Source organism: Varanus komodoensis, unplaced genomic scaffold (genome assembly GCF_004798865.1).
Source record: "Varanus komodoensis strain SLA01 unplaced genomic scaffold, ASM479886v1 scaffold13_1, whole genome shotgun sequence".
In the NCBI taxonomy this organism is placed as follows: Eukaryota; Metazoa; Chordata; class Lepidosauria; order Squamata; family Varanidae; genus Varanus; species Varanus komodoensis.
The window spans coordinates 1,039,058-1,063,137 of NW_025335408.1; the positions used below are offsets into that span (position 1 = coordinate 1,039,058).

General features: G+C 39.2%; 1 protein-coding gene across 1 annotated transcript; it reads right to left on the minus strand.

Annotated features, from left to right (window-relative positions):
- Nucleotides 1-1,334: 1,334 nt before the first annotated feature.
- RASSF3 (Ras association domain family member 3) lies at nt 1,335-23,083 on the minus strand. Its single transcript, XM_044422876.1, has 5 exons — nt 22,781-23,083; nt 6,959-7,066; nt 6,050-6,317; nt 5,162-5,277; nt 1,335-4,812 (listed from the first exon to the last, which is right to left on the minus strand). Exons 1-5 carry the CDS (start codon nt 22,907-22,909, stop codon nt 4,663-4,665), a joined length of 771 nt encoding a protein of 256 aa, XP_044278811.1. The 5' UTR covers nt 22,910-23,083; the 3' UTR covers nt 1,335-4,662.
- Nucleotides 23,084-24,080: the final 997 nt, after the last annotated feature.

Here is a 24,080-nt window from a genome sequence, read left to right on the forward strand (position 1 = left end):
GGAATCTCCGCAACAGCAGGGCCTTGTGCTGTGCTGCCTCCAGTAGCAGTGGCCCGGGAGATTAGAGTGCTCAGTGCTCCTGTCCGTCACTGCATTTGAATGGGACTGGCACTTTGAAATGGCTGCGCCCTTGCCCTGTCCTTTGATCCAGTGTTTTCCTCTTGTGATAGCTGCCCTACCCAAGAAGGCACTCATAGGCTGTACCATCAGGAACTTGCTCTGAAAAGCACTTCTCTCCCATGCTGTTCTGATCTCTTTTCCCTGACACTCATTGGGACTGTCAAAAAACTCCACTCCCACCACAGCTGGGGGAACATGAATTCCCTAAAGGGCAATCTTTCCCACATTTCTTTGGAAAGCTCTTCCCAGCAGGACACACTGTCTTCGTCCCTGGCACAGGTCCTATGCTGATACCCTCCATCTGCCTGGTTACAAGGGGAAGTCACTCCTTTCTGGAATATGCAAATCTTGCAACAAGGAGTTGCAGACACATCAACAAAGGGGTGTGTGTGTGTAGGTGGGTACACTTTGGCACAGCACTGTAGGGTTCTGCAAATGTAAGGGTTCTACAAAAAAAAATCTTAATTTTAAAATGGATATTAAAATGAAACCACATGAGGCCAACTATTTCATTGTCAGCATCCAAGCAGCAAACAAGGAAATACATCATGTCATTTGGTTTCTAGGACTCTTATATAGTGTTGGGAATAATCAAAAGCCTATATTTGGGATATTGCCATATAATCAATTTATATTTAAAATGTTTTCTCGCTATTTCCAAACGACCTACATTATGCAAAGCACTCAGGCAAAAGGAGCAGATGAAAGAATATTGTAGGTTCACAATGCTTAGTTAAAAAAATGGGTTCTGTGGGGTTAGGGTTCTGTGGGGGAAAGGTGGACTTCAGAAAGGTTCCATGGCTGAAAAAGTTTGGGAACCACTGCTCTAGAGTTTACAGTGCTACTCTACTAAGTGCTTGCTTCGGATGACAAAACATGAAACAAAGTTGGCTGAGACCATTCCCAAGGGACTGTGTGGCACAATGAAGGAGAGGCAGGTCACACAGGAGCAGAACGCTGTGGGACTGATTTCATGGGCTTATGGGATACCAGTTGACATTAGGAGATGCATGGAAACCATAGGACTATCCGAACCCAGGAGCTGAAAAAAGAGACCACGCCACTTTGCAATTTGGTTTAGTGATGTGTGCAAATGCAGCCATATATTTGAGTAGCTAGAGGAGAGAGTAGGGAGAGATCTTTGGCTTGGTGCTGTGATCATCCTTATGTATAAATATGGTAACCTTAACAAATAATGTAACAATTAGACATGCTAGTATCAACTTCAGCTTTAATTGTGGAACAACTACTTGTTATTAAAATAGCAAGTTCAAAGGGAATCAAAGTTTCCATATAAAAAAAGATTTTCAAAATAATAAATAGTACAGTTTTTCAAAAGAAAAAAAAAAACAATTTCAGTGTTTACTTATTCCCCTCAGCTGATTCTTCATTCAGATACTACCAAACAGTCAAAACACAAGTTTTGCAACATCTTCCTCAGGTTAATATGAAACTAAAAATTAAAATCTACTTTAAAAAAAAAACATCAAACTTATAGGTCACCACTGACTTATTCTTTGAAATTATATTTTTAAAAAACTACCTGCAGCAACCAGTGTATTTTACGTTTAAGAATATATGGACTAATACAATTCAAACATGTAGTGTGTAAGCACACCAAGAAAAATATTTGGGAGTAAAGAAATTTAATTAAAAGTTCAAGTATTTTTTTTTCAAAATTCACATAACTTGCACATTGGCAGATTTTAAAACAGTAAATCTAAGCATCAATATTGAACATTCTGTAGGATTTGTGTGTGGGGGGAGGGGGGAGAGTATCAATGCAATTAGGTATAAACATGTTTACACAGAAAAAAATTCCAGAACTCACAGTATTCCACACCTGGATTGGGAATACGGGAGCCATACTTTTGTCTAAACATTCAAACTTTTGAATACAAATTAATGCTAGTTTAGAATTTAATGCTGTCACATGCAGGTTATGAGCCAAGCTGAATCATTCCCACTTCGAATGTATTATTCCCTAGGTGGGTTTGGCAAGATGTCAGTAGAACGAAGCAATTTTTTTCCACACCTGCCAGCAGTGGTATACACTCTGGCATTGCTGGGCTCTGTTAGTATTAATTATCCTTTTTCAATTAAGAAGCATAATTCCATATTCATCAGCCTTCCTTATCTGATGCCTTCCAAATGTTTTGGAATTAGGCCCCCATCAGCCTTAGCCAACATGGCCAATGAGCAGGAATCTGAGAGGCTATAGGGCAAAACATAGGCATCATATTGCGGAAGGCTTCCACTCTGAGTTCCCATTATGAATTGTAATTAGAAGAAAGGATTGGAAAAGCAATGCTCTCACAGGGTGGGTAGGAAACATTGCCTACTGATCCAGCCATTACTCTGCTTTGGCTTCATAATGTAAGATTCCAAATCCAAGACAAAAGGAAGCAACGTTTCCTGTCTGGAAAGAAAGGGAAAAGGTGGTACTTTGAAAAGAAACAGTACTCAGTAGCATGCAGAAAGAATGTTCAAAGTGAGAAACAAAACTGAAGATGAAAACTATCTCACCCCACCCCAATTTAGCTGAAATACTCTGCTGAAAACCTTCCGTTCAACTGTTTTTTTTTTTAAACCTTTTTAAACCTTTCCCTTGGTAACACTTTATCCAAAAGCAATGCTTGATGTGTCTTGCAATGGGCATTGCTCAACTGTGCAATGTATACTCTACAATTGCATCTCTCTGACAAGAACTAAGGTGCGTACTTTGCATGTGACTAGATGAAACATCACACTAAGAAGCATTTAAATACTCGTACTTTCATCAAAAGGTTTTTGGCACATGGAAATAAAATTACGTTGTTATGCCAAGGTGACATAATATTTGTAGAAAAATAATTCTAACCAATGTCAAACATAACCTGCACCCCTATCCTATGTGACTTTAATTATGTTGTCAATAACAGCAAGGCACACACAAAGTACTACATGTGAATAAAATCCCAAACGAGATATGCCATTTATTATTTGTTAATTAATTCTACTTCTAATTTAGTGTTAACATTTTCAACCTATCAAGATTGTCTTGGCAAATTTAAAAATTCAGAATGTTTTGAGGGGGAAAGCAGCCAAAATTAAATATAGGCACTCTTCTTCAGGGGAACATACATCTTGGTGGTCAATAAAATATGCACCAGGTGTCTCAAGAGTAGTGGATATTTCTCAGAAATTTCAAAATTAATGTCCAAATAATTAGAAAGGGAAAATGACTGCTAACCATTATTTTTTTACAGTATGGTTATAGTTATCTCAAGTCAGAAATTGTTCCCCTGGGTGGCTGTACATTTTTTAAAAGCATGTACTGTTACACATTTATATAAAGGTATGTGTTACACACCCATGTCTTTGGTTTCAATTACCCTGTGTATGTTAGATGAAATTTTTCTGGAAAAAAAATAGTTACTCAAAAGCAAAATCCTTCCCCCTCAAAAATTTACCTTGCATTTAGTTCAGCAGCATACAGAATCCTAGGCAGCTTTTGAAACATTTTATAGTTCAAAAAAGACTAAAACGCAGACAATTCAAGTTGCTCACAGCACAAGGTAATAAACTTACAGACACTAGAGCTCATCCTCTATCCTGCTTCAGACAAAAGGAAAAAGTTTGTCTTTCTTTCATGCAGGATGATACGACGATATCTCTTAAGTATCTGTCTGTGTGACATAAATTCAATTGCCTCTTTAGATATTCAGTGGAGTACAAGAATTGTGGATTAGTTCTTTCATCCTGGATTACTTTTTTCATAATGCTTGAAAGACTCAACCGAGTATTTCAGCATATCATACAACACATACAAGATTGTGACAAGTTATGTCCTGCACATCACAAAAGTCCTTATGCAGCTCAATTTCCACTATATCTAGTAAAACCTATCTCAATAATGGTATTGAATATATTAATTTCAGTAATACTAAAACAGTACAAATGCTCAACTGTCTTATCCAAACATAAATCAACTTGCAAAATAACCGTTTCTCTTTTCTGTTTCTACATCCTCTGCCTCTTGCCTTCTTTCCAACTTCCCCTCTACCTTCTTCAGATTGCTTGAACATCTTCTACACAGCATTTGAAACACATTTTCCATCTCTTCTACATATAAAAATAATGTTTTGCAAAGTTACAGAGACATATTTGAAGAAATTTAGTGCAAATCAATCATATGTACTAATTTTATTCAAAACTGGGCTTGGGTTTATAATAAACTTACATTTGCATTTTGTTTTAAAAGGTACAAATTAACCAAGCAAGTAATTTTTCTGTTTCATAGTGTCATTAAAAGTAGACTTTCACAGCTAGCATGACATAATCTAATCATTCATAAAGCACTCATGACAGAACTGCAAATATTGCAGTTTTTTATTTCTAAATGAAATCTGCAAAATATTTCAATTTACTGCACCACTTCTACAATACCAAAACAGTTGTCTGTTTTAAAGAGACAAACTGCTCTTGCTTTGGATACTTTATTTGGCATGTTCTTCAATATTTGATAATAAAAAATTTTCCTGAGTGTTCTTTGGCTCCATTTTAACCTGGTTTCCAAACCCCACCAAGGGCTTCTTCAAGTTTGTCTCTGTATGCTGCATAGCGCCTTTTTAAGATTTGTAACTGCTCATCTTCTTCCTTGTCCAGTATTCGCAGAAAATTCTGTAGTTCAGGAAAGCTAAAGGCTTCCCACTGCAAGAGAGAGAGAGAGGCTTGTAAAAGGAACAGGCTTGTAACAGGAATAACTCAATAGCTATTGATGGGGCCAAGGTTACAGTTCTCACTTATTCTGCAGAGAACTCCAAAAATCTAGTCTCCTAGATGTGGGGCTTTGTGCCCCCAAAATATATGAAACTTCTTATATTAAGTTAAAGCATGGACTGGATATTTTATTTAATTTTAAATTATCACCAAACAGCTTCTTTTGTTGTCTACTGTGATAGGTTTCTATTAGAAAAGATATTCAATTGCAATAGTTGGACTTGAAGATCCTTATGAATCTTTCCAAGCTATTGATACCAGGAACCCAGATGAAACTTACCAAAACTTCTCCAGGTTCATGCTCACGGAGAACAAAGCTAAGCATGTCTGTTCTTGGGCCAGCCACCAACCGCAAATACAGAGGATGTTCTGTTTCAGAGAGCTTGCACATATAAACTGTAAACAAGAAAATGACACACAAAAATGCATATAGGATCTCTGATAAATCAGGATGACAATCAGTGCATGCATAAAGTCCTCCAAAAATAAAATGTGAACTTCCATGCTTTAGCTTCACAAATGAAAAATTGCAATCCACATGCCAGAATGTTACACATAATTATTAGTTAATTTACTCTATGATTTATTGCACTGATATCCATTCTTTTCGCCCATCAGCTCAAGGCTGCACACATGGCTGCATACATGCATCCAATTTATCCTTGCAGGACATCTTCTGAGGCAGCTCAGAATAAAAGTTGGTATGCACTGCAGGAGTGTATCCTGTGTGGAGGGTAGCCAGGGATGGACAGAGTCACCCCCCACCTTACTTGAAGTAGATACCATTTTACATGAGAGTTCTCTGGCTCAAGGTTTTAGATGATGCACCTGGTTGTACAGAAGCTCCGATTCGCTGTGAAGCTGTACACCCTTCACTGTTAGAGCAGCTGATTATTATACAACAAATGCATGATTTAAACATGGACAACTTAATTTTAAATACATGATTCATAATTGGTCCTTTGTCTTTATTTTAAAATGAGTCCACTTTATTTTTCCCAACATACATTAGTTGCAAAATATATTTGCAAATTAGTTGCAAATTTTTTCACAATATCCACATTACAGACTTACAGACTAATGGTGTATACATGATACCAAACCACTATCTCTAACACACTCATCCTGGTCATTTCTTCACTACCATTCAAAAGATCTATTAACCTACCTTGATCTTCCTTGTGGCAACGTTTATAAAGTGCAAACTTGGCAGGATTATCAGCCACCAGAAACTTTTTGAGCAACGCTTCAACCACTTCACGGACAGTGTTAGTACTGCTGATGTGAAGAGTATTCATGTAGCCATTGGGCAGGTAGAAAGTTGCCTCATTGTTGTTGCTGATATGCTGCCCCGGATTCACAGAATCCCGTAGTGTGATGGGTCTGGACAGTTCCATCTGAACTTTGATGAAGCCAGTGTACACTCCGCTGGGGTTCTAAAACAGAATCACGCACACTATAAAAATTGTACTTGTGAATATTTGGAAGCTAAAGGAATAAATTATATTTTACATGGCTTCTGGAGAGAATTGAAGAGCAAGGTCTCCTTTGGTGGGAGACTATTATTTGGATCCTGTCCTCTCACAAAGGGGGGGGGGGGGGGCGGCAGCAGCAGCCAGTGGTCAAGCACATGCTTTTCATACTGAAGATTCCAGTGTGATCCCAGTATCTGCAGGTGGAGCTGAAAAAATTCCTTCCAGAAATGCTGGACAGTTGATACTAGTGCCAAGAATGCTGGCCTTGTGGGCCAACAGTCTGACTCAATCAAATGCAAGCTTCTTATGCTCCAGACAGCTATGCACACCATATCGTAGCTGGTATCTGGATTGGCTTATTGTCATCCTTTCTCCTCCTTCCACATCTTTTTGTCTTGTGTCTAAACACACCATCTGCCAGTACTGTGAAGGCTGTCTATTGCATAAGAGTAAGAAGTATTTTAAGCATAAATACACTCAAGGCTAAGAAATAAATATGAGTAGTACGCTGAGACAGAAATGCATTTTCAAAATTCACATGCCAAAAACACTAACAGGCATTTATTCCTTTTAACTACTCAGAAACAATAGACAAGTCTTACCAATGTCATCTTTAGCTTATCTGTAACATCTGAATTGTATGTTTCAACTTTCTCCTTGATTGCTTCTTTGGTGAGGTAATTGTGAACTTCTCTCTCTTTCTGAACATCCTAAAGCAAAAAAAAAAAAAGAGGAAAATTTCAAAGGTACAGGAAAAATAGTACTATATAATATTGTTACTATTGATTACAATTATATTCCACCTTTTTCTTTTCTCTTGCAAGGAAGGTCCAAGTCACTCAGTGAGTTTCATGGCCAAGCAAGGATTAGAATCTGGACTCCCAAGTCCCAACACTCTATCTCCTACACTACTCTGCCTTTTGTTACGTTTTTATCGAACATCTAAAAACACTAATATTTTGCAAAGAAACTGGTCAAAATAGCCATGCACCAAGGCTACAATATAAACATATGTGTTCTGTTTACATTCCAAGCAGCAGTCATGCACAATGGCTCAGCCTTTACCTCTCTGAAAGAGATGGAGTAAAGCCACCCTCTTACACATCTACTCATCATGTTTCTGTATTAGCTAAAGCCTACAAGTGCTGACAGCCACACACACACTCTTCAGGACACATGATGAAGCTGTGAATTTCTAAGCTTTGACAAGATGCAGAAATCAAAGTCATGGCGACTGTACCATCAAAGGGCTTGCAAATGGACTGATGGTATGGGACAGGATTCAGAATGCCTAATTCCGTTTCTACAAAGCTAGGTAAGCTAACATGCCTATCTACCTTACAACCTTGGTACAAGGCATCTATGATAGAGGGAAGAAGGACAGGATACAGATTGCCTATTTTAAAAGAAGATTTTTTAAAGACTGAGAAAATAATTCCTTTCAACTACAACTGAGTTGCATCAGTGAGAGCAGGAGGGGTGATTCCCCCCTCCCCTTTATTTATTTATTATTTAAAGTTTTTATATGCCGTCCCCTTGCTGCACAGCCTCGGGACGGCTCACAGAAATAAATGAATAAGACAATAACAATTACACTTAAAACCTGGAAACACACTGGCTGCACAATTAAAATATATAAATATTAAACATTATTAAAATACTGTTTGAATTAAAAGGTCTTGGCCTGGTGCCGAAAAACAAATAACGATGGCACCAGGCAGACCTCTCTGGGGAGTGCATTCCACAGATGGGGCACCACCGCAGAGAAAGCCCTCCTCTGGGTATTTTGCTTCCTGATATCTCTCACGGAAGGCTCCCGGAGGAGAGCCTCTGCTGCCAATCTCAAGGGGCTGGAGGGCAAATATGGTTGCAGGCGTTCCTTCAGGTATCCGGGTCCCAAGCCGTTAAGGGCTTTATATGTGATTACTAACACCTTGAATTGAGCCCGGACTTCAATGGAAAGCCAGTGAAGCTGGTAGAGGACTGGGGTTATATGAGAATAACGCCCAGTCCTCGTCAGCAACGTGGCTGCTCTATTCTGCACCATCTGAAGTATCCGGACTGTCTTCAAGGGCAGCCCCATGTAGAGCGTGTTACAGAAATCCAACCGGGAAGTAACCAATGCATGCATCACTGTCGCTAGGCAGGCGTCCTCCAGGTAGGGACGCAGCTGATGGATTAGCCAAAGCTGATGGAAAGCACTCCTCACCACCGCTGCCACTTGAGCTTCCAAAGTCAGCTCCGGGTCGAGGAGCACTCCCAAGCTGTGGACCCTGACCCTATATCCTCTCACACACCCTCCTGGGCAGATTTTTGGGCATCACTGCAGGTTGCCCAGAGGGAAGAAGAAACGAACCATGCTAACAGACCTTAGCTATAGCAGAACATTAATTTTCCACATTAATCTTGTTTGCATGATACAACAGCCCAGATTAATTTACCTATGAGGAGGCTGTCATGTCATACCAACCTGTAATTTTTGCATGGTGCCCATGCCTGTCTGGCTTGCCATCCATGTTGCATGAACCCAGGTGGCAGGGCTCAGGGTTAGTCTCCTGCCACCTTGATTTGCACAATATGAAACCCATGGCAAGCCTAGTGTCATACAGCAATGGTGCTTCCACGCCCCAGGAACAGCACAATACCCGCCATGGGTATGTTAACCTTTGTTGGGCTTTCATAACATGTGAACCAGCCCATTTTCTAGGACCAAACCAAAAGCATTTAGCATTCTTCAGGTGAAGATGAATCCTTGAAACACTACTCCACCACAAATGTGATCCTGCCCATGATATAGCTTAAAAGCAATATGAAAAGCTGCTAATTATCCAGGAGTATAGGCTGATTAACACTTATTGGATTTCCTGTAGCCAGATATAGCCTTGCTATAAAAGTAGAGACCTAGCGCTCCCAACCTACTTACTCCAAATGGTGCACTGATTCCTACAGTCTATTGTAAATCGATTCCTTAAGCATAGGTTGAATCTGAAAAGGTGTTCTCAACTCAGACTAAGAGGGCTATCACATTTTCATCATTTGCACAAGCAGCATATACTGTATGAAAGTGTTTCAGCTTTAACGAACTGGAACATCTGTTAAAGGTGCAATCTTATTCATGCATACAGGAAAAATATATTAAATTCCAAGCCAGTCCCAAGAAATTGCAGCTCCTTATTCCTGACACTATCAAACACTGTAGAACAGTGTTGTTTTGGCCTACAATCTTCATCAAATGGTGAACGATGGTGCTAGTTGCAAGCCGAAACTCTGAGAGAGTCACAGGTTGTCCACATGTTTAGCAGCTGCTGAATGGGGGCATAGCATTTCTTCAAAGCTCTCACATTGTACTGTCTGGACAAACTTGTATCTGGTGTCCTTGAAATTAAAGGTAAACTTATTTCTAAAAGCGTAAGGTAAAGGTTACATTTATGCTAAACCTAGACACACCAATATCTGGATAACCTAGCTTTGTGAGATCTTGGAAAACCAGGCTCTGTGTCTTCATGCAACTTCTGTAGAAATCTCTGCTACAGAAAATCATGATATAAAGAGAACTAAAAATGTAATGCAGTTTGTTTGTGTCTGCCTGTGACAGAGTGAATGAAAGAGACTTATATGTACTTGAGATGCCAAAGTAACCGATCAAGTTTATCATGATCTCATTCCAAAACCACCAGTTTTGTCATACCCTATATGGTTGTGCTTTAACTGCTGGCATGGAACCCAGATCTAAACAGAGTTGGTTGTTTAAATTTGAAGGCTGAACTGCAAGAGCAGCATTTAGACTCCTAGCACTTGATTTACTGCAAGAGGCACAACAAAGTAAAAGAATGAAACAGAAAGGGTTCTGTTTTGCTGTAACATACCTTTTGTACGGGCTCATCATATAGTAATACAGCTTTCTGACTGGTATCCTGTCATATATTTTGCACCCTAGGATGGTATTTCTTTGCTGTACATTTGTCAGCTTGGGGGGGTGGAGGTCACAAGAACATACCACAAAAGACCCTCCTGCTTTCTGTTTTTCCCCCACACAAGGAACTTTTTTCCCACTGAACATCTGAACAAGTTTGGATTGAGAAAAGTTTTCTTTTAGAATGATAAATAAAACGTTCTTATATTTCTAGATAACCATTACTTCCTCAAACAATTTTTAAAAACCATATAAATAGGAAGGGGTTAAAACAAGAGATGTAGAATTTCTAAAAATATTGAAGTCATGGAGGGAAAATACTAAGTACAGTTTGGTCAGAAAATAATCATACATTTACCGAGTTTCCTTTTCAATTGTTTTTAACTGTAATGATAATTTTATAAGCAAAGCAGGTTCTGTATGATACATTTTGGGTTCTTAAAAGTTACAAAGTGACATTGGGTGTCAGCCTATGGGGATACCCATAGTCCTCCAAACTTCCAGAGTCAAATGTTTTCTCTCTTCACTTCTTCCTCTCTGCAAAACAGCCAGACAGTCAAATTCACCTGTCTAACTACAGTGATACAGAGAGAGAAAAAAGGAGGCTAAAGGCACCACCAACAAATGATGCATCTTGGCAGCAGTAGTCTCTTCCCCTCTCCACATGCCCCAGGACTAAAGCACTTAATGCTCCAAGGTCACTTCTGCAGTTGTTGCAGTACTTTCTGTGCCAACTGAGAGGCAGCAGAGAAGGCGATCCCAGCAAAAAACTCACCTCCAAAATTAGAATTCTCTGGCCTTCGAACTACAGAACCAAGCAATCCTAATGGTTGCTTAGAGACTCAGTTTAGATCTGTAAAGACCACATAAAACAAACCAACCAAAAAACAATACTGCATATTTACCATTTTTTGAAACATTTCAATATTTTCCTAATAGAAAAACTGAAAAAAAAAACTATTTTTCCCATGGCTTAAAAATTTCTGAAAAATTTTTATCTCTAGGCTGAACACTTTACAACTATTCTGAGTCATGTCAGTGTGACACGATAAATGAATTCAATTTGAGTTGAAATCTCTGACTCATTCCAAAGTGACTGGGCTTAAAACTCTAGCCTGTTAAACCTAAACAGCCTACAATGTCAGGCTGGATGTAAATCGGAAGTGGCAAGCACATGGAAGGCAGAAAGCTTGCCTGTGACCAGATCATTGTGTGGCTTCCTGATTTATCTACTTGGCAGTCTAATCCCAAATATCCCTCTTCCCATTCTGGTTAATGTGGTGGCAGGGGCTCAAAGCTACACTAATTATTATGAACAGAAAATCTTGATCAACTTCAAATGATAACCACTGGAATGTATTTTTGGAAAATGGAATATCCATGGGTTTAAGTACTAAGTGATAAGAAGTAACACTTGATTTCTCATCTGCAGTGAAAGCATGTGCATGCGCGCACACCCGCTCACACACACAGCCTTTGAACATAAGCAAATGAGCAAGTTATTCCGGAAAGAGGCCATCAGGAAATGCAGTGAGAGTGGCTGGCTTTGTTCTCAAGCGTAAATGGAATGATGTCTGCTGGTTTTCTAATTCAAGGTTCATGCTTTCTTTCTCTTTTTTTTTGAAGAGCAACTTCCTTATCTGCTCGCTCAGGAAATCAGTCACAAGGAAATGCTGTTGCAGTTCCACCCTTCCTTCAAAATTAAAAGTCCAAGGTAGAACTGTTAAAAGTTCAGTCAAGACATGAGAGGCCTATTCTGCCTTGAGAGGATAAATGACAGAAGTCTACAAAATAGTAATCCTTTATCGAAATTTGAGGAAAATTTAAGCAGACTATTTTCACTAACAAAATCTTAAGGAATTTCATGCACAATCTTTTTTATTTTTATTTAGTTGTTATATTTGTTTTGTGTTTACTGACAATTCTTTGCAGCTCTACAACTACAAACTCTGCATTCTGCAAAGAATTTTTAATTAAACAGCAGCAGCACATTAATTTAAAAGACCATTTACAGATGAACAAGTACAAAAACTCAAATTATGATTGCTGGAGCAGAATAAGGAGAATCTGGTATAGCTGTGAGAACTCCACCCAGTTGTGCACAATGCCAGTGGTGAAAACATTTCTGCTAAGGGACTTTGATCTGATAATGCCTGCAAATTCAAGCACAGCAGTAAATGCATTCTTTCTCCACAGGCCATACATCTTTGACTCTGCACCTCTGGTTCCATTTTTAGCCAAACAATTCCTAGCATGCTAGGAAGAGTGTGACAAATCTTGGCTCATCAGCTGAGTATTCCATTCATCTACACTGGTATTTTTCTCATAACGTTATTCAACAGTTCCTTAAAAACAAGACTTGCTTCAAAAATATACTAAAGATACTGGGAGTCAGAATACAAATTATATGATTGCTTTCTTGTTCTGAATCTTACCAGAAACATTGCCATTACATCATAAATTTTACAGTTTATCTTGGAACAACAGGAATTACATATCAGGTTACTTGCAAAAGCCCATGGGAATTCCTTTGGGTGACGTACTGAACCCATATCCCTTTTCTATCCAGCCTATATTCTCAGTACATGTATCACGAGACAAAAACAAATACTCAAAGTCTACAGTTATTGCTCCAGCAACAAATGCTAACACAAGAAAGCCACTCCATGCTGCACCCCTTCTCTCTCACCACTAAGATCCTAGCCTAGCTACAGTATTCTGTTCTATGCAACTATTCTGTGCATGCCTCATTCTCTACTGCAGACACTATCTGAGCATAAGTTTAGAAAGAAATTTACTAGAAATGAATCTCTGGCCCAGATAGCTTTTGACAGCCAATTTCAACACTGTGGAACTGAAAATTAGAATTGTTAGACAGAAGCCACATTAAAGTCTCTTCCTACACCAAGGACAACAAAATAAGAGCAGGTTTTACCTCATAAAGGAAGTCACAGCTTTAGAACATCTAAGCAGGGATAACATGTATAGGGCAGTTTGGAGACCTTTCATTCATAGGGTTGCGATAAATCAGTGACAACTTATAATCAGGAATACAGAACTTCTATGAACCTAATGAGACCTAAAGAGTTTCCCAATCCAGTCCATAGAGTCTCTTGGCGTTCCTCTGGAGTTGGGGATTAAGCTCTAAACTCCACCCTCTTGAGGAAGTCCCTCTGAGGGCACTGCCCAGTGTTATCTCCAATCTCAAATAGTATCTATAATCTCAGATCAGCAGCAAAACCCCTGTAAATAATGGACATGTAGAAAAGCACGAGTTAACAGCTCTGAGATGCAATGGAGGATATCTCTGGTTTCACTAACGTAAGAGATTATAAGGTCCCAATGCAAATCAGACAACACAACTATAGAAAAGCCGCTATAGAACCGGGAAAGCTGTTACATATGGATTTTAAAAAATTAAAACATATTTTAAGAAAATGAAAGTCACCATCAAATCAAATGGAATGCAGAACACATCCTACCAAGATGTAAAGAACATGCAGAAATATTTGTGGTGGTGATTTAGCATTTACAGGGGTAAACACGCTTAGGGCTCAATGCTATGATGTTGTGCTCTCAACCTTCCTTTTCCAATAGACAGACAGACAGGCAGACAACATAACAAAGCTAGGGTGGATAAGACACGCTGACAGCAGCCCATGTCACCCAGGCTCAGATATAAACAATTCTTCTAGGAGGCATTCCAGTATAACACCACCCAGAGCTTCCCTTTCATTGCCATATCTTAATATTCTGCAATAATTTGGATGTTGCCCAATGCAGGACAGTTGCCCAGGACAGGCACCTACAGCATGTCCTGCCAAGTTATCTGTGTCACAGCTGTTGCCCGAGAATGCTGTTGAGCTCTAAATTTCTCCAGGCTCTTACAAGTACTACGAATACAAGATGGGTAAATATTGTACCCATAATACATTTTTGCTTAATGACAAAGCAAGGTTTTGCTCTGTGACTATTAACTCATGCACTTAATAGTCACAGAGGCATTAACTGAAGTAAGGCATTAATAGTAACAATGAAAATCCTCTTTAGAACAAAAGCCTATATATGGTAGTTCACCAAGCAAAATGTTCTGAAATAATCCAGTCTGTTTAGCTTTGTATTTTAAGTTAGTACCTGCCAGCTTTTTTGAGTTTTATATAGGAAAAGAATTAACAATGTTCGGCTGTTCAGATCACACAAGTGGCTGAACAGCCTAATGCTCTGTTTTCATAAGGGGGAGAAGGGTTATTTTTTCTCACGACAAGCTTAAGCAAATCTTTATGGCAGCAGTGCAGAACTTGTGGGATGACAATATTTAAAGAACCCATCATCAATTCTGCTCCAACCTCAGTAGTAAAAACTCAGGAAAGACAAATCTTTGAAAACCATGAATGGATGGTGATTTGGAGGTCAATTTGAAGTTGGAGGTCAACTGCTTTAACACCAAGATTAACATTATGTAACCAAAACATTATGTAACCAAAACATTCAACTTAATCAAGAATACCACTCATTTTTAAATTGAAGAAGCTAATGACACGAAGGAGGGCTGGGGAGGAATGAATAATTAGTGTCCTCCTTTCTCCACTGACAAATCACACATCACTCTTACTCCAGTGCACTACACCCACTACCCCATTCCAACAGGTTTATAGCCCTGTTGGGAGTTTTTCTACTCTTATTTTGAAGAATAAAACTGTTGTTTTCAAGACGTAATTTGTTGATAACCTAAGGCAGACTTCTGAAATAAGTCCGATTTCACTGTTACCTGCAGCAGCTGTATTTAAAATTCTTCATGGGAAATCATTAATGTCGGCGTGGGAAAAGTTAAAGACAAAATTGTGTAATAAATTATCAAGATGGCTTTCACCTATGGAAGCTCTTGTATATCCAAATGCATTGAACTCTGAAGGGATCATAAGATATGACAACATTTTGGGTAATGATGGAGGATTGAAACTGAATCAAGAAATACAAGAACAAGGAACTAATATTTCTTGGTGGCATAAGGTGCAAATACAATTGAGATATGCTAAAGACTATAAAATGTGGGGCTTTTATAAAGATTTAACAGCATTTGATCAAGTGATGCTTAAATCAGATGAGAAAATGATTAAAAGACTATATAATTTCTTGCTAGATAGGAGAATGGAAGATGAACAGGTTAAGGAAACTATGATAACGTGGGCACAAAACTTTGGATATAATATTGAATTAGAAAAATGGCAAAAGCTGTGGGAGAGAAATATTAAGGTAACATTAGCAACTTCATATAAAGAAAACCTGTATAAAATGTTTTATAGATGTTATCTGTTGCCAAATAGATTAGCTGAGATGTTTCCAAATATGTCAAACAGATGTTGGAAATGTAAACATAAATTGGGTACTTTCTATCATATGTGGTGGACTTGTGATAATGCGAAAAAGTATTGGATTAAAATACATAAATGGCTTGAGGAAATGTTACAAAAATCCTTAGCTTTTAAACCTTAAGTTTTTTTATTAGGCATTATACCTGTTGATATTAGTAAACAAGAAATGTACTTGATTTTACATGTAATTACTGTGGCGAGGATTGCATTTGCTCAACACTGGAAAAGTGAAGAACCACCCACCAATGAACTGACCCTAAAAAAGATCTTGGACTGTGCAGAAATGGAGAGATTGACTTCGTCACTGAAGGAGAAAGAAGACACTGATTTCTATCAAACTTGGGACTCTTTTTATTATTGGCTAGAGAAACAGGACTTCGTATGGATTTAAATGTTTTTAAGTTATCATAAATAGAAAAAAATGTGGGGGCTAACCCAGCAGGTCCGATGATTTTGATGATTGATGTTGTTTTTAGTTTTCCTTTGTTTTAGGGTTATTTTGAATAAAACTTACTATAAAAAAAATTCTTCACAATGGCATTTATAATTCTTCATTGTTCGTCACTTGCTATTCCTCACAACTACCAAGATTAATCTTTGCTCACATGCAGGTGATAAAAGTTCTAGAAGCTGAAATGAAGAGCACTTGGTTTCCTACTTTCCCCATAATGCCTCTACCTGTTACCTGTTTGACTTTCCTTCCCTTCTCCAAGTTAATATTTTTAAATAGTATCTCATCCTTTTTGTATCATAATCTAGACATACTGTTGGTTGAAAATCTAGTCCAAAATATATACTAAACAAATTGTAAAAGATTACAATATTACTGTAATTCTGGGATGCAATCTTATGCTGCTTTTATTTAATCTAATTTGCACAGAGAGTGGCAGGTTTTACAACATGCATGCTCTGACCTGCATGTACATGCAGGACCATCATTAGACACATGCAGAATCCTCCAAACTAGCAATCTGACAATGCCAATGCAGAGGAATTTTAAAATCAAACTTTACAAAAGAGTCAACCAAAGGATGGCCAATGTTTTTCACTGTATAGTGGGGGTTATTAATACAGAAATCTGTGTTTATGAAATGCTAAAATACAAAACTATTTCTAGTTAAATAGATTATGATTTGTGAAAGAAAGTAAATCTGGCTTTAAAAAGTTGTTTTTAAAATGATGACTCATTGCAAGTGAAATATCTAGCACATGGCTGACTTCTGACTTGTTATATGTAATAGAACAGATCATGGTTTCCAACTAGAGTGAAGAGTGTTCCTAGAAGGGCTGAAAATGAATACTTTGCAAGGGCATCTTTGAAGTCAAAACAAAACTGACATTATAATGAGCAATCTAGACGGAAGTTTAATCTCTTCTCATATCTCAATGATTTTGTCCTTGAACAATGTCTTGTTGCATTGGACATAATACTGAAATCACTTAAAGAAAACTTTTTTCATTAGGAACTAAACTGTTGCTATTCTGTGATGATACTTTCCCATACTTTCTCCAATAAAATTTGTTTTAATTTATTTATTTATTCAAATTCCTACACCATCCATCAGCCCAAAGGCTCCCAGGACCATTCACAAAATCAAAAAATACAATAATTAATATAAAACAATTAAAAAGTCAAATAATAGTATTTGTATAAATGCAATGATAAAATAAAACAATGATCCATATTCCACGACTGCAGCTCAATCAATGTAGAGGTGCAATAATAAAATACATTGGACAGCCGAATGTTTAAGAAGGTTATATTGGATCTTTTCTGGCATTACTACCATTACAATAACACTGACTTCACATGACTTGTCAGGAAATGCGGCCCTGTGTAACTTTCAGAATGATTTCTTTCCCATTGGAAATGTTGGTGAATGTCTTTAGCAACAGTTCTAGAAAAGTCTGGACTATTCATTTTACTTTTTACACTGTTTTCAGTCACTGTCAATTGGTTATTATACTACAACTTTTTCAAAATTGAATTTTCAAACTACATAACTGCTATTTTGAGACAGCACTGCTGCTGCTTTCCTAGAATGGCCCATTTGTGCCTGGCTGCACAATTTAAAGATCCTGCAATGTTAGGAATACACCAGAAGCTGTTGTGAGATTTATTTATTTATTTATTTAAGATATTTGTATGCCGTCCTTTGCAAGAGCCTCAGGACGGCTTACACAAATAAAATTCTGAAGTACATAAACAATATAATATAAATAAATCGACAATCCACTCTGGCTACATATTAAAACACTGTATTCAATATTAAAACTCGATTTCCTGTGATTCTTGCTGGTTTTTTAAAAATGAAACAAAATAAGGTATTTTGTTGTTCACTTTTATAATAAAATGACTAACAATGCAATCCTGTGTTTATAGAGTGGCTATATATCACAAAAATAAGTGTGTATAGAATGACTTGAACTTAATATCTATCTATACTAAATAGCTGACAGAGAAAATGAAATTAAAAATATGCCATCAGAAACTATTTATAGGAGAAATATCAGTAAGCTACTTGTATTATTTCTAATCAGCAAGCAGTCATGAGACTATTCAAATAAGAGACTTTATGTGTCAATTCATAAATGAGAAATGGAGAAGGCATGTCTAAGTAACACTGTTTTTGACAATATGCTTTCCTGAAACATATTGCTGATCAGTCAAGTGTTTACATGCATTTTGTCCTTCTGGACTACAGTGCTTCTATTACATTACTAAAAAGTGTTATAGGATTGCCCAGTATTTACATAATCAACCTATTTTACAGTACTAAGATTTTCTTAAATATTGAGGTTTTAAGTCAGGAGTTCCAAACTTGAGCCCCTCTAGATATTGAGCTCCAACTTCTACCATATTTGATTATTGGCGCTGATGGGAGCTGAAGTCCAATAAAACTTTGAGGGCAAGAAGGTTCTCAACCCTGTCCTAAATCACTGCTACAATTTGGTCCAACAGGAAGTACAGCTTTACCTCATGGGTTTTGCCAAAATGTGCAATTAAGTTGAACGGGTACAGGCAATCTTTGGTTCTTCATTAATGCCCTGATCCAACAAGGAAAAGTAAATATTTAAACTTCTGCATTACAACTCATATTCAAAAGAACCGAGTGCCTCAATACAGCACTAAATTACTAAATCAGAAATTTCTCCAATTCTTGAGCAAATGTATAATCAACATTCATAAAGATCTATCACTAAACTTTTTAAAGATAAACATATGCCTTAAACATCCCATCTCTGAGCTAGATGATCCACTGGATTTCTTTTGCTCTATACTATACAGTTAGCTCCGGGTCCACACAGTGTTTTAAGCAGGGGCCAACAACCTGCAGCCCTCAGCCTACTTTCATACAGCACCTGGCCTAATTGCAAAAGCTTTCTGCATGTGATCAGTTCACACACATGTGCTTACATGGATGAAATAGGGGAGCACAGCCATACTGCGGCCTTCCTATATCCACAGACAGGTGGCTTCTTATCTATTACATCTTTAAACTAACCAGGTTATTCTACACAGTTATTCCTTCTTGAAGAATTGTTTTAACTTCAAAAAATCCGCAAGTATATGTGCCTCAGGAAGCAAGTGAATGAGAGCTGCCAACATGATGCAGTGGCAGCTCCACAAGCATAAGAAGGGCAGGGCATTGTCACTAAGTGCAGGCAGATGGGTGGAGTGATTTATATTTGTTGCTTCCCTGACCTCAGTGTTAACTTGCTTTTTCTTTACTGGAAGGGATAAGCAAACACAGACTGCAGCACCAACACAAGCTTGCTTCAGAAGAACAAATGACAGAGGCTCTACAATAATCCCCATCTCCTGTGTACTTTAAATAGTACAAATATGACTCATTGTATTCACAGTAAGAAACATTAATCCAAACACTGAATTTGTTCCTGGTCCACTCAATGAGGGAAAGCTTAGAACTGATTGATTCGAACTCTTTTACAGGTAACATGTAGAATCATTGTTTGTGCTGTCGGGACAGCCTGTAATAGTCAGATGGCCATGAAAGCTGCCACTTCCAGTCCTCTTTCAAGGACTCAGTAGTAGTTTATTGAACATACAGTGACCTCTTATATGACTGGTCCACTTGGAAAGCAAAATAACCATGAATTAAGTAGTCACAATTTCATCCCATGAGAACAGTTCGGCATCTCCTTAGTTAACAAACACATGCAAGTGTATGTGCTTTTATAAGCAACTTTCCAATTTAATAAGAAGGAAGACAACATGTGTCAGGCTGCTTCCCACATAATGCCAGATCACAGCCTGGCACTGGATGAATGAACCATATGTATGTCTTCCTCTAATCCCTTGCATGCATTCTTGTAAATCAGTTATTCCCATGGAAAGCAATTCAACATTCTAACATTCTGAACCAACTTCTCATCCAATCTGCTGGAGCTTGCAACCTGTAATTTCTGTGAAAGTAACCAATCAAAACAAAGCCTGCAAGGAGTGGAACAGACTATATGAACCCAATGCTCATTCATGTAATGCCAGTTTACTGTTACATGTGAACTTTGTTAACTAAATGAGGAAATTAAAGAAAATATAAAGCACTCACATAACAGTTAAATACACAGTTGTTAAAACCATCTTTTCTATCTTTAAAGGATTAACAAACCATTATTTCAGATTTATCAAAATAGAACCTCAAATTCAGGGTAACAGATACACACCTCTGCTCCTGTGGACAATGTGTAAGGTACCAAATCCTCAAATTTTCTTCAGAACCTTTAGAGATTCCAGCCTAGCAATTCAGATCATCCCGTCCCCTGAACATCACAACAATATGTACTTGTGCCAAACTCTAATGGCAACGTCACCACTTAATAAATGTTTGAATAGTTTTATTGATATATGCCTGCACTATCTTCATTTCTTAGTTGGATATCCAGCAAAACATACAAGGCTGGATCACACTGAAGAGCCCTCCTGGTTAGTTTGCCAGCCCAAGACTTCTATGTGTTAGTTACTCTAATGATATTTTCTACTGACACTAGGGTTTTTTCCCCAGAAATTTCATTTCATTCCCATCTTAAGTGTCCACACAAGTTTTTAATCGGAAGAACAGAATCTAAACAAGCATGTAAGAACTAAAATGCCAAACTCTGAGTTCATGTGTGATATTAAAACAACAGCAAAATATAAAAGGCATCTGCATTTTAACTGCATGGCTGATGGAATATCTGAGTATTTTAGTCAACATAAACATTTTGGGGAGCTGACACACAGTTCCCTCCCTGTCCCTCACTCATACTAAGAGCAGGAAGTAGAAACACATGGCCTAGCAGTCTATTTTGATAAATTCTGTGTTGCTAGTAACAAAACTTCCCCTCTAATATTTACACTTGGTCTTTATGCTTTTAAAGCTACAGCCTCACCCCTCCTTACTTCTCTGTTATATTGTCCCTGACCTCTGCTCCTCCAATTCCACCACTCAGCTAAAGATCTAATGTTTTCTTATTGACTGCACAGATTCTCTGGGGCTACCCCAGAAAAACTTTTTGCCTGATGCCTAGAAGTTGCCGTTTCCTCCCAGCATATTTGAACAGTTCCACCTGTTTTTCTTCTTTCAAACCATAACTCTCCTTCTGAGAAACATTTGGCTTAACCCTTTAGTCCTCTTCCTATGAAGAGGAAAATTAGCATCATTATATTACATTTCTATACTGCCTGTAACCGAAGCTCTCTGAGCAGGTCAACATTTAAGTCACCCATCCAGATTAAAATCAGGTCTGTGTTACTTGTGTTCAACCCTTGCTCATGTTACTTGTCCCTTCCATTGGTTTAGTATGCTCCTTCTCTTGCCTAGGTTCAATTTGCCAGATCTTTGGGGCAGAGCCCACTTTGATTGTTACTCTTTAAACCACTCAACTATTTAAGTTGTACATGGCATCAATGAAGTGTAAGCAAAGATGCAACTGAAATGGGCACAAAAACTTATGCCAGAATCAATTTGCTTGACTTTAAGGAATCACAATACTTTGTGTTGTTTTTTGACACTATAAACTAACAAAGCTATCCTTTGGAAATGGCTAAATAAAGTGTTCTGGTCATACTCTTTATCTGTCAATTCCTGTCCACTTTTATTATCAACTGTACTTCTGCATCAGGGCCACAGAGTGGAGGCCAAATATGGTCCTATTGAAGTCATGAGGAATGCTGCAAGATGTTGCTTGCAGCCATCTCCCCTTAAATTTTGCCATCCCTTAATCACTGTGTATGGATCACATGTATCCATACACACACAACTTCTGCACCAAGCATCGAATAAAGGCTTATTTGCCACTAAACTTAAATAAAAGTTCAACAATTTCAAAAATGATTTGTGCTTTCCAAGTAACCTGGGTCTTATGATAAACAGTAGACCACTGGCTTTACTGAAACATTTCATGACTGAAGAGCCTGTAAGAGGCAGATTTTCGTTAAGAAAAAACTGAACTAAACCTTCACCATCCCGGATAAGGCACTGCATGCATCACAATGCTTCTCTTATTTTATATATTCCCAGAAATCCTGTTTATACAAGATTCATAGCTGCAAGACCATGCAATTTCAGAAGTAGCACGTGAGCAGTCGTTTTTAGAAAACCTTTTTTTGCCGCAGTATGAAGCAGTTTTTTAATACCAGACGTGCTCTGGCAAGACTGACGAAGAAGTTTATCTAGAGCAACCATACTTTTCACAACTAAGGGGAAAAGATCAGAGCAACACTGCTTAAACTACTCCAACGACTGAGATCCACACGTGCATTTGAACAGAGCGCAAGAGGAGAGCCATATGGCGATAGCCCCAGAATGGTCGTCCGGTTATGCTTTTTATATGCTGCCCCCTGGAAGTGACGGATTTACACCCCTAGTTCGCGCTGGAAGCTAGAGGTGCGGGGCGAGCGAAGCACCTCGAGCAGCCGGCACCCTTTGCAACCGAGGTCTTGCTCCCAAACCAAAGGAGGGAGAACCAGGAAGGACACGTGGACTGACAAGGAGGGCGCGGCCTACAGCTGGTCAGGCCGTGGCAAGGCGCTCGGCTTGGGACGGGGGCGACCTCGAGGTTTCCCGCCCTTGGAGCAGTTCGTGGAAGGGAGAGAGGTGGCAAGAGAGCACAGCTCCAGCCTGCGCCGCACTTACTTGGACACATGGCTTGGCTTTTCCGGGGGGATTCCTGAAGAAGGAGGTGCGGGCGGTGAAGAAGAACTCCTCGGACTCGGACTCTTCCCAGCTGCTGTAACCGCTGCTCATGCTGCTAGTCCACGTCATGGGCGCCGCCGCTCGCCGCTGTTCCTGCAGGGGCCCGGAGGCGTCCCCCGCGCTGCCGCCACATTGGGACCCGTCGCCAGGCCCGGTCTCGGCGGCACGGAACTCCAGTTGCTGCCGCAGCCTCCTTGGCGGCGCCCTCCGGCCAGCGCGCTCTCAAGTTGATACCGTGCAGGGCCGCCCTGCCTGAACCAGCACCGCCTCCCAGCCGGCCTGTCCCTCCCCCGGGCGCCCGCGACTGGACGGCTTCCCCGGCGGCCCTTCTCTCAGCCACCTGCCTGCAGCGGGAGTGGCCGCCTCGCCCTCTCCTCCGCCTCCTTTTCCTGTGCAACTTGCTTCAGGAGTGAACTTGCACGCCCTGTCCCCGGCAGGTGAGCTGGGAGGACACGACACGTCCTGGCCGGCCTTCGGTGGCCTCCCAGGGCGCTTTTGTTGTGGAGTGCCTTGTAATCCTTTGTCAACGCGCTGGCCGAGCTGCCTTGATAGTCGAATATCCGCCTGAGATACTCAGAGTTTTGTGATGCAGATGAAGAGAGAAACACTTAAGGCAGATGCAGGGCTTAGCACCATAAAGCACTGTCTGGAGCTCCAAGGCATCACGGCTCCTGCGGATTGCAGTGGCTGTCCCCTTAGGGGATATAACACTGCTTTCCAAAATGCCAGCTTTTACCAAGGACGGAAGCCTTACAGCTTTTTCTCGCTCACGCACACACTAGTCCCAAATCTGCATACAAGTAGTTGTTAGGAAGAGAAATAGATAACCACCCATTATAAAAGTATTAAGAGGAGGAGACGTGCTATGGAAATGGTGAAATAAGGGCCATAGTCCTTTACTTATTCGGTCGCCCCACTGAGTTAAGTGGTTTCCATAGGACTCTTACAGCAATGAAACAACGAAGAGTCTTGTAGCTGAAAGACTGATCGATCTGTTCTGGCACAAGTGGGCTATGCATAAAAGCTTAATGCCACAATAATTTTTTTTAAGTTGCTGCAAGACTCTTAAGACGCTCTGCTGTTTTTGAGTCCAGCGGGATAATCCCAAATTAATATGCAAAGGATCAGGCTATTCACTAGCTCCAACTTCATTGCAGTACACATTCATGTACATGTCTTACAATAGAGTGGCTAGAGGGACACAGCACAGTGACTGCAGTCGACAAAAACAGAAAAAGAA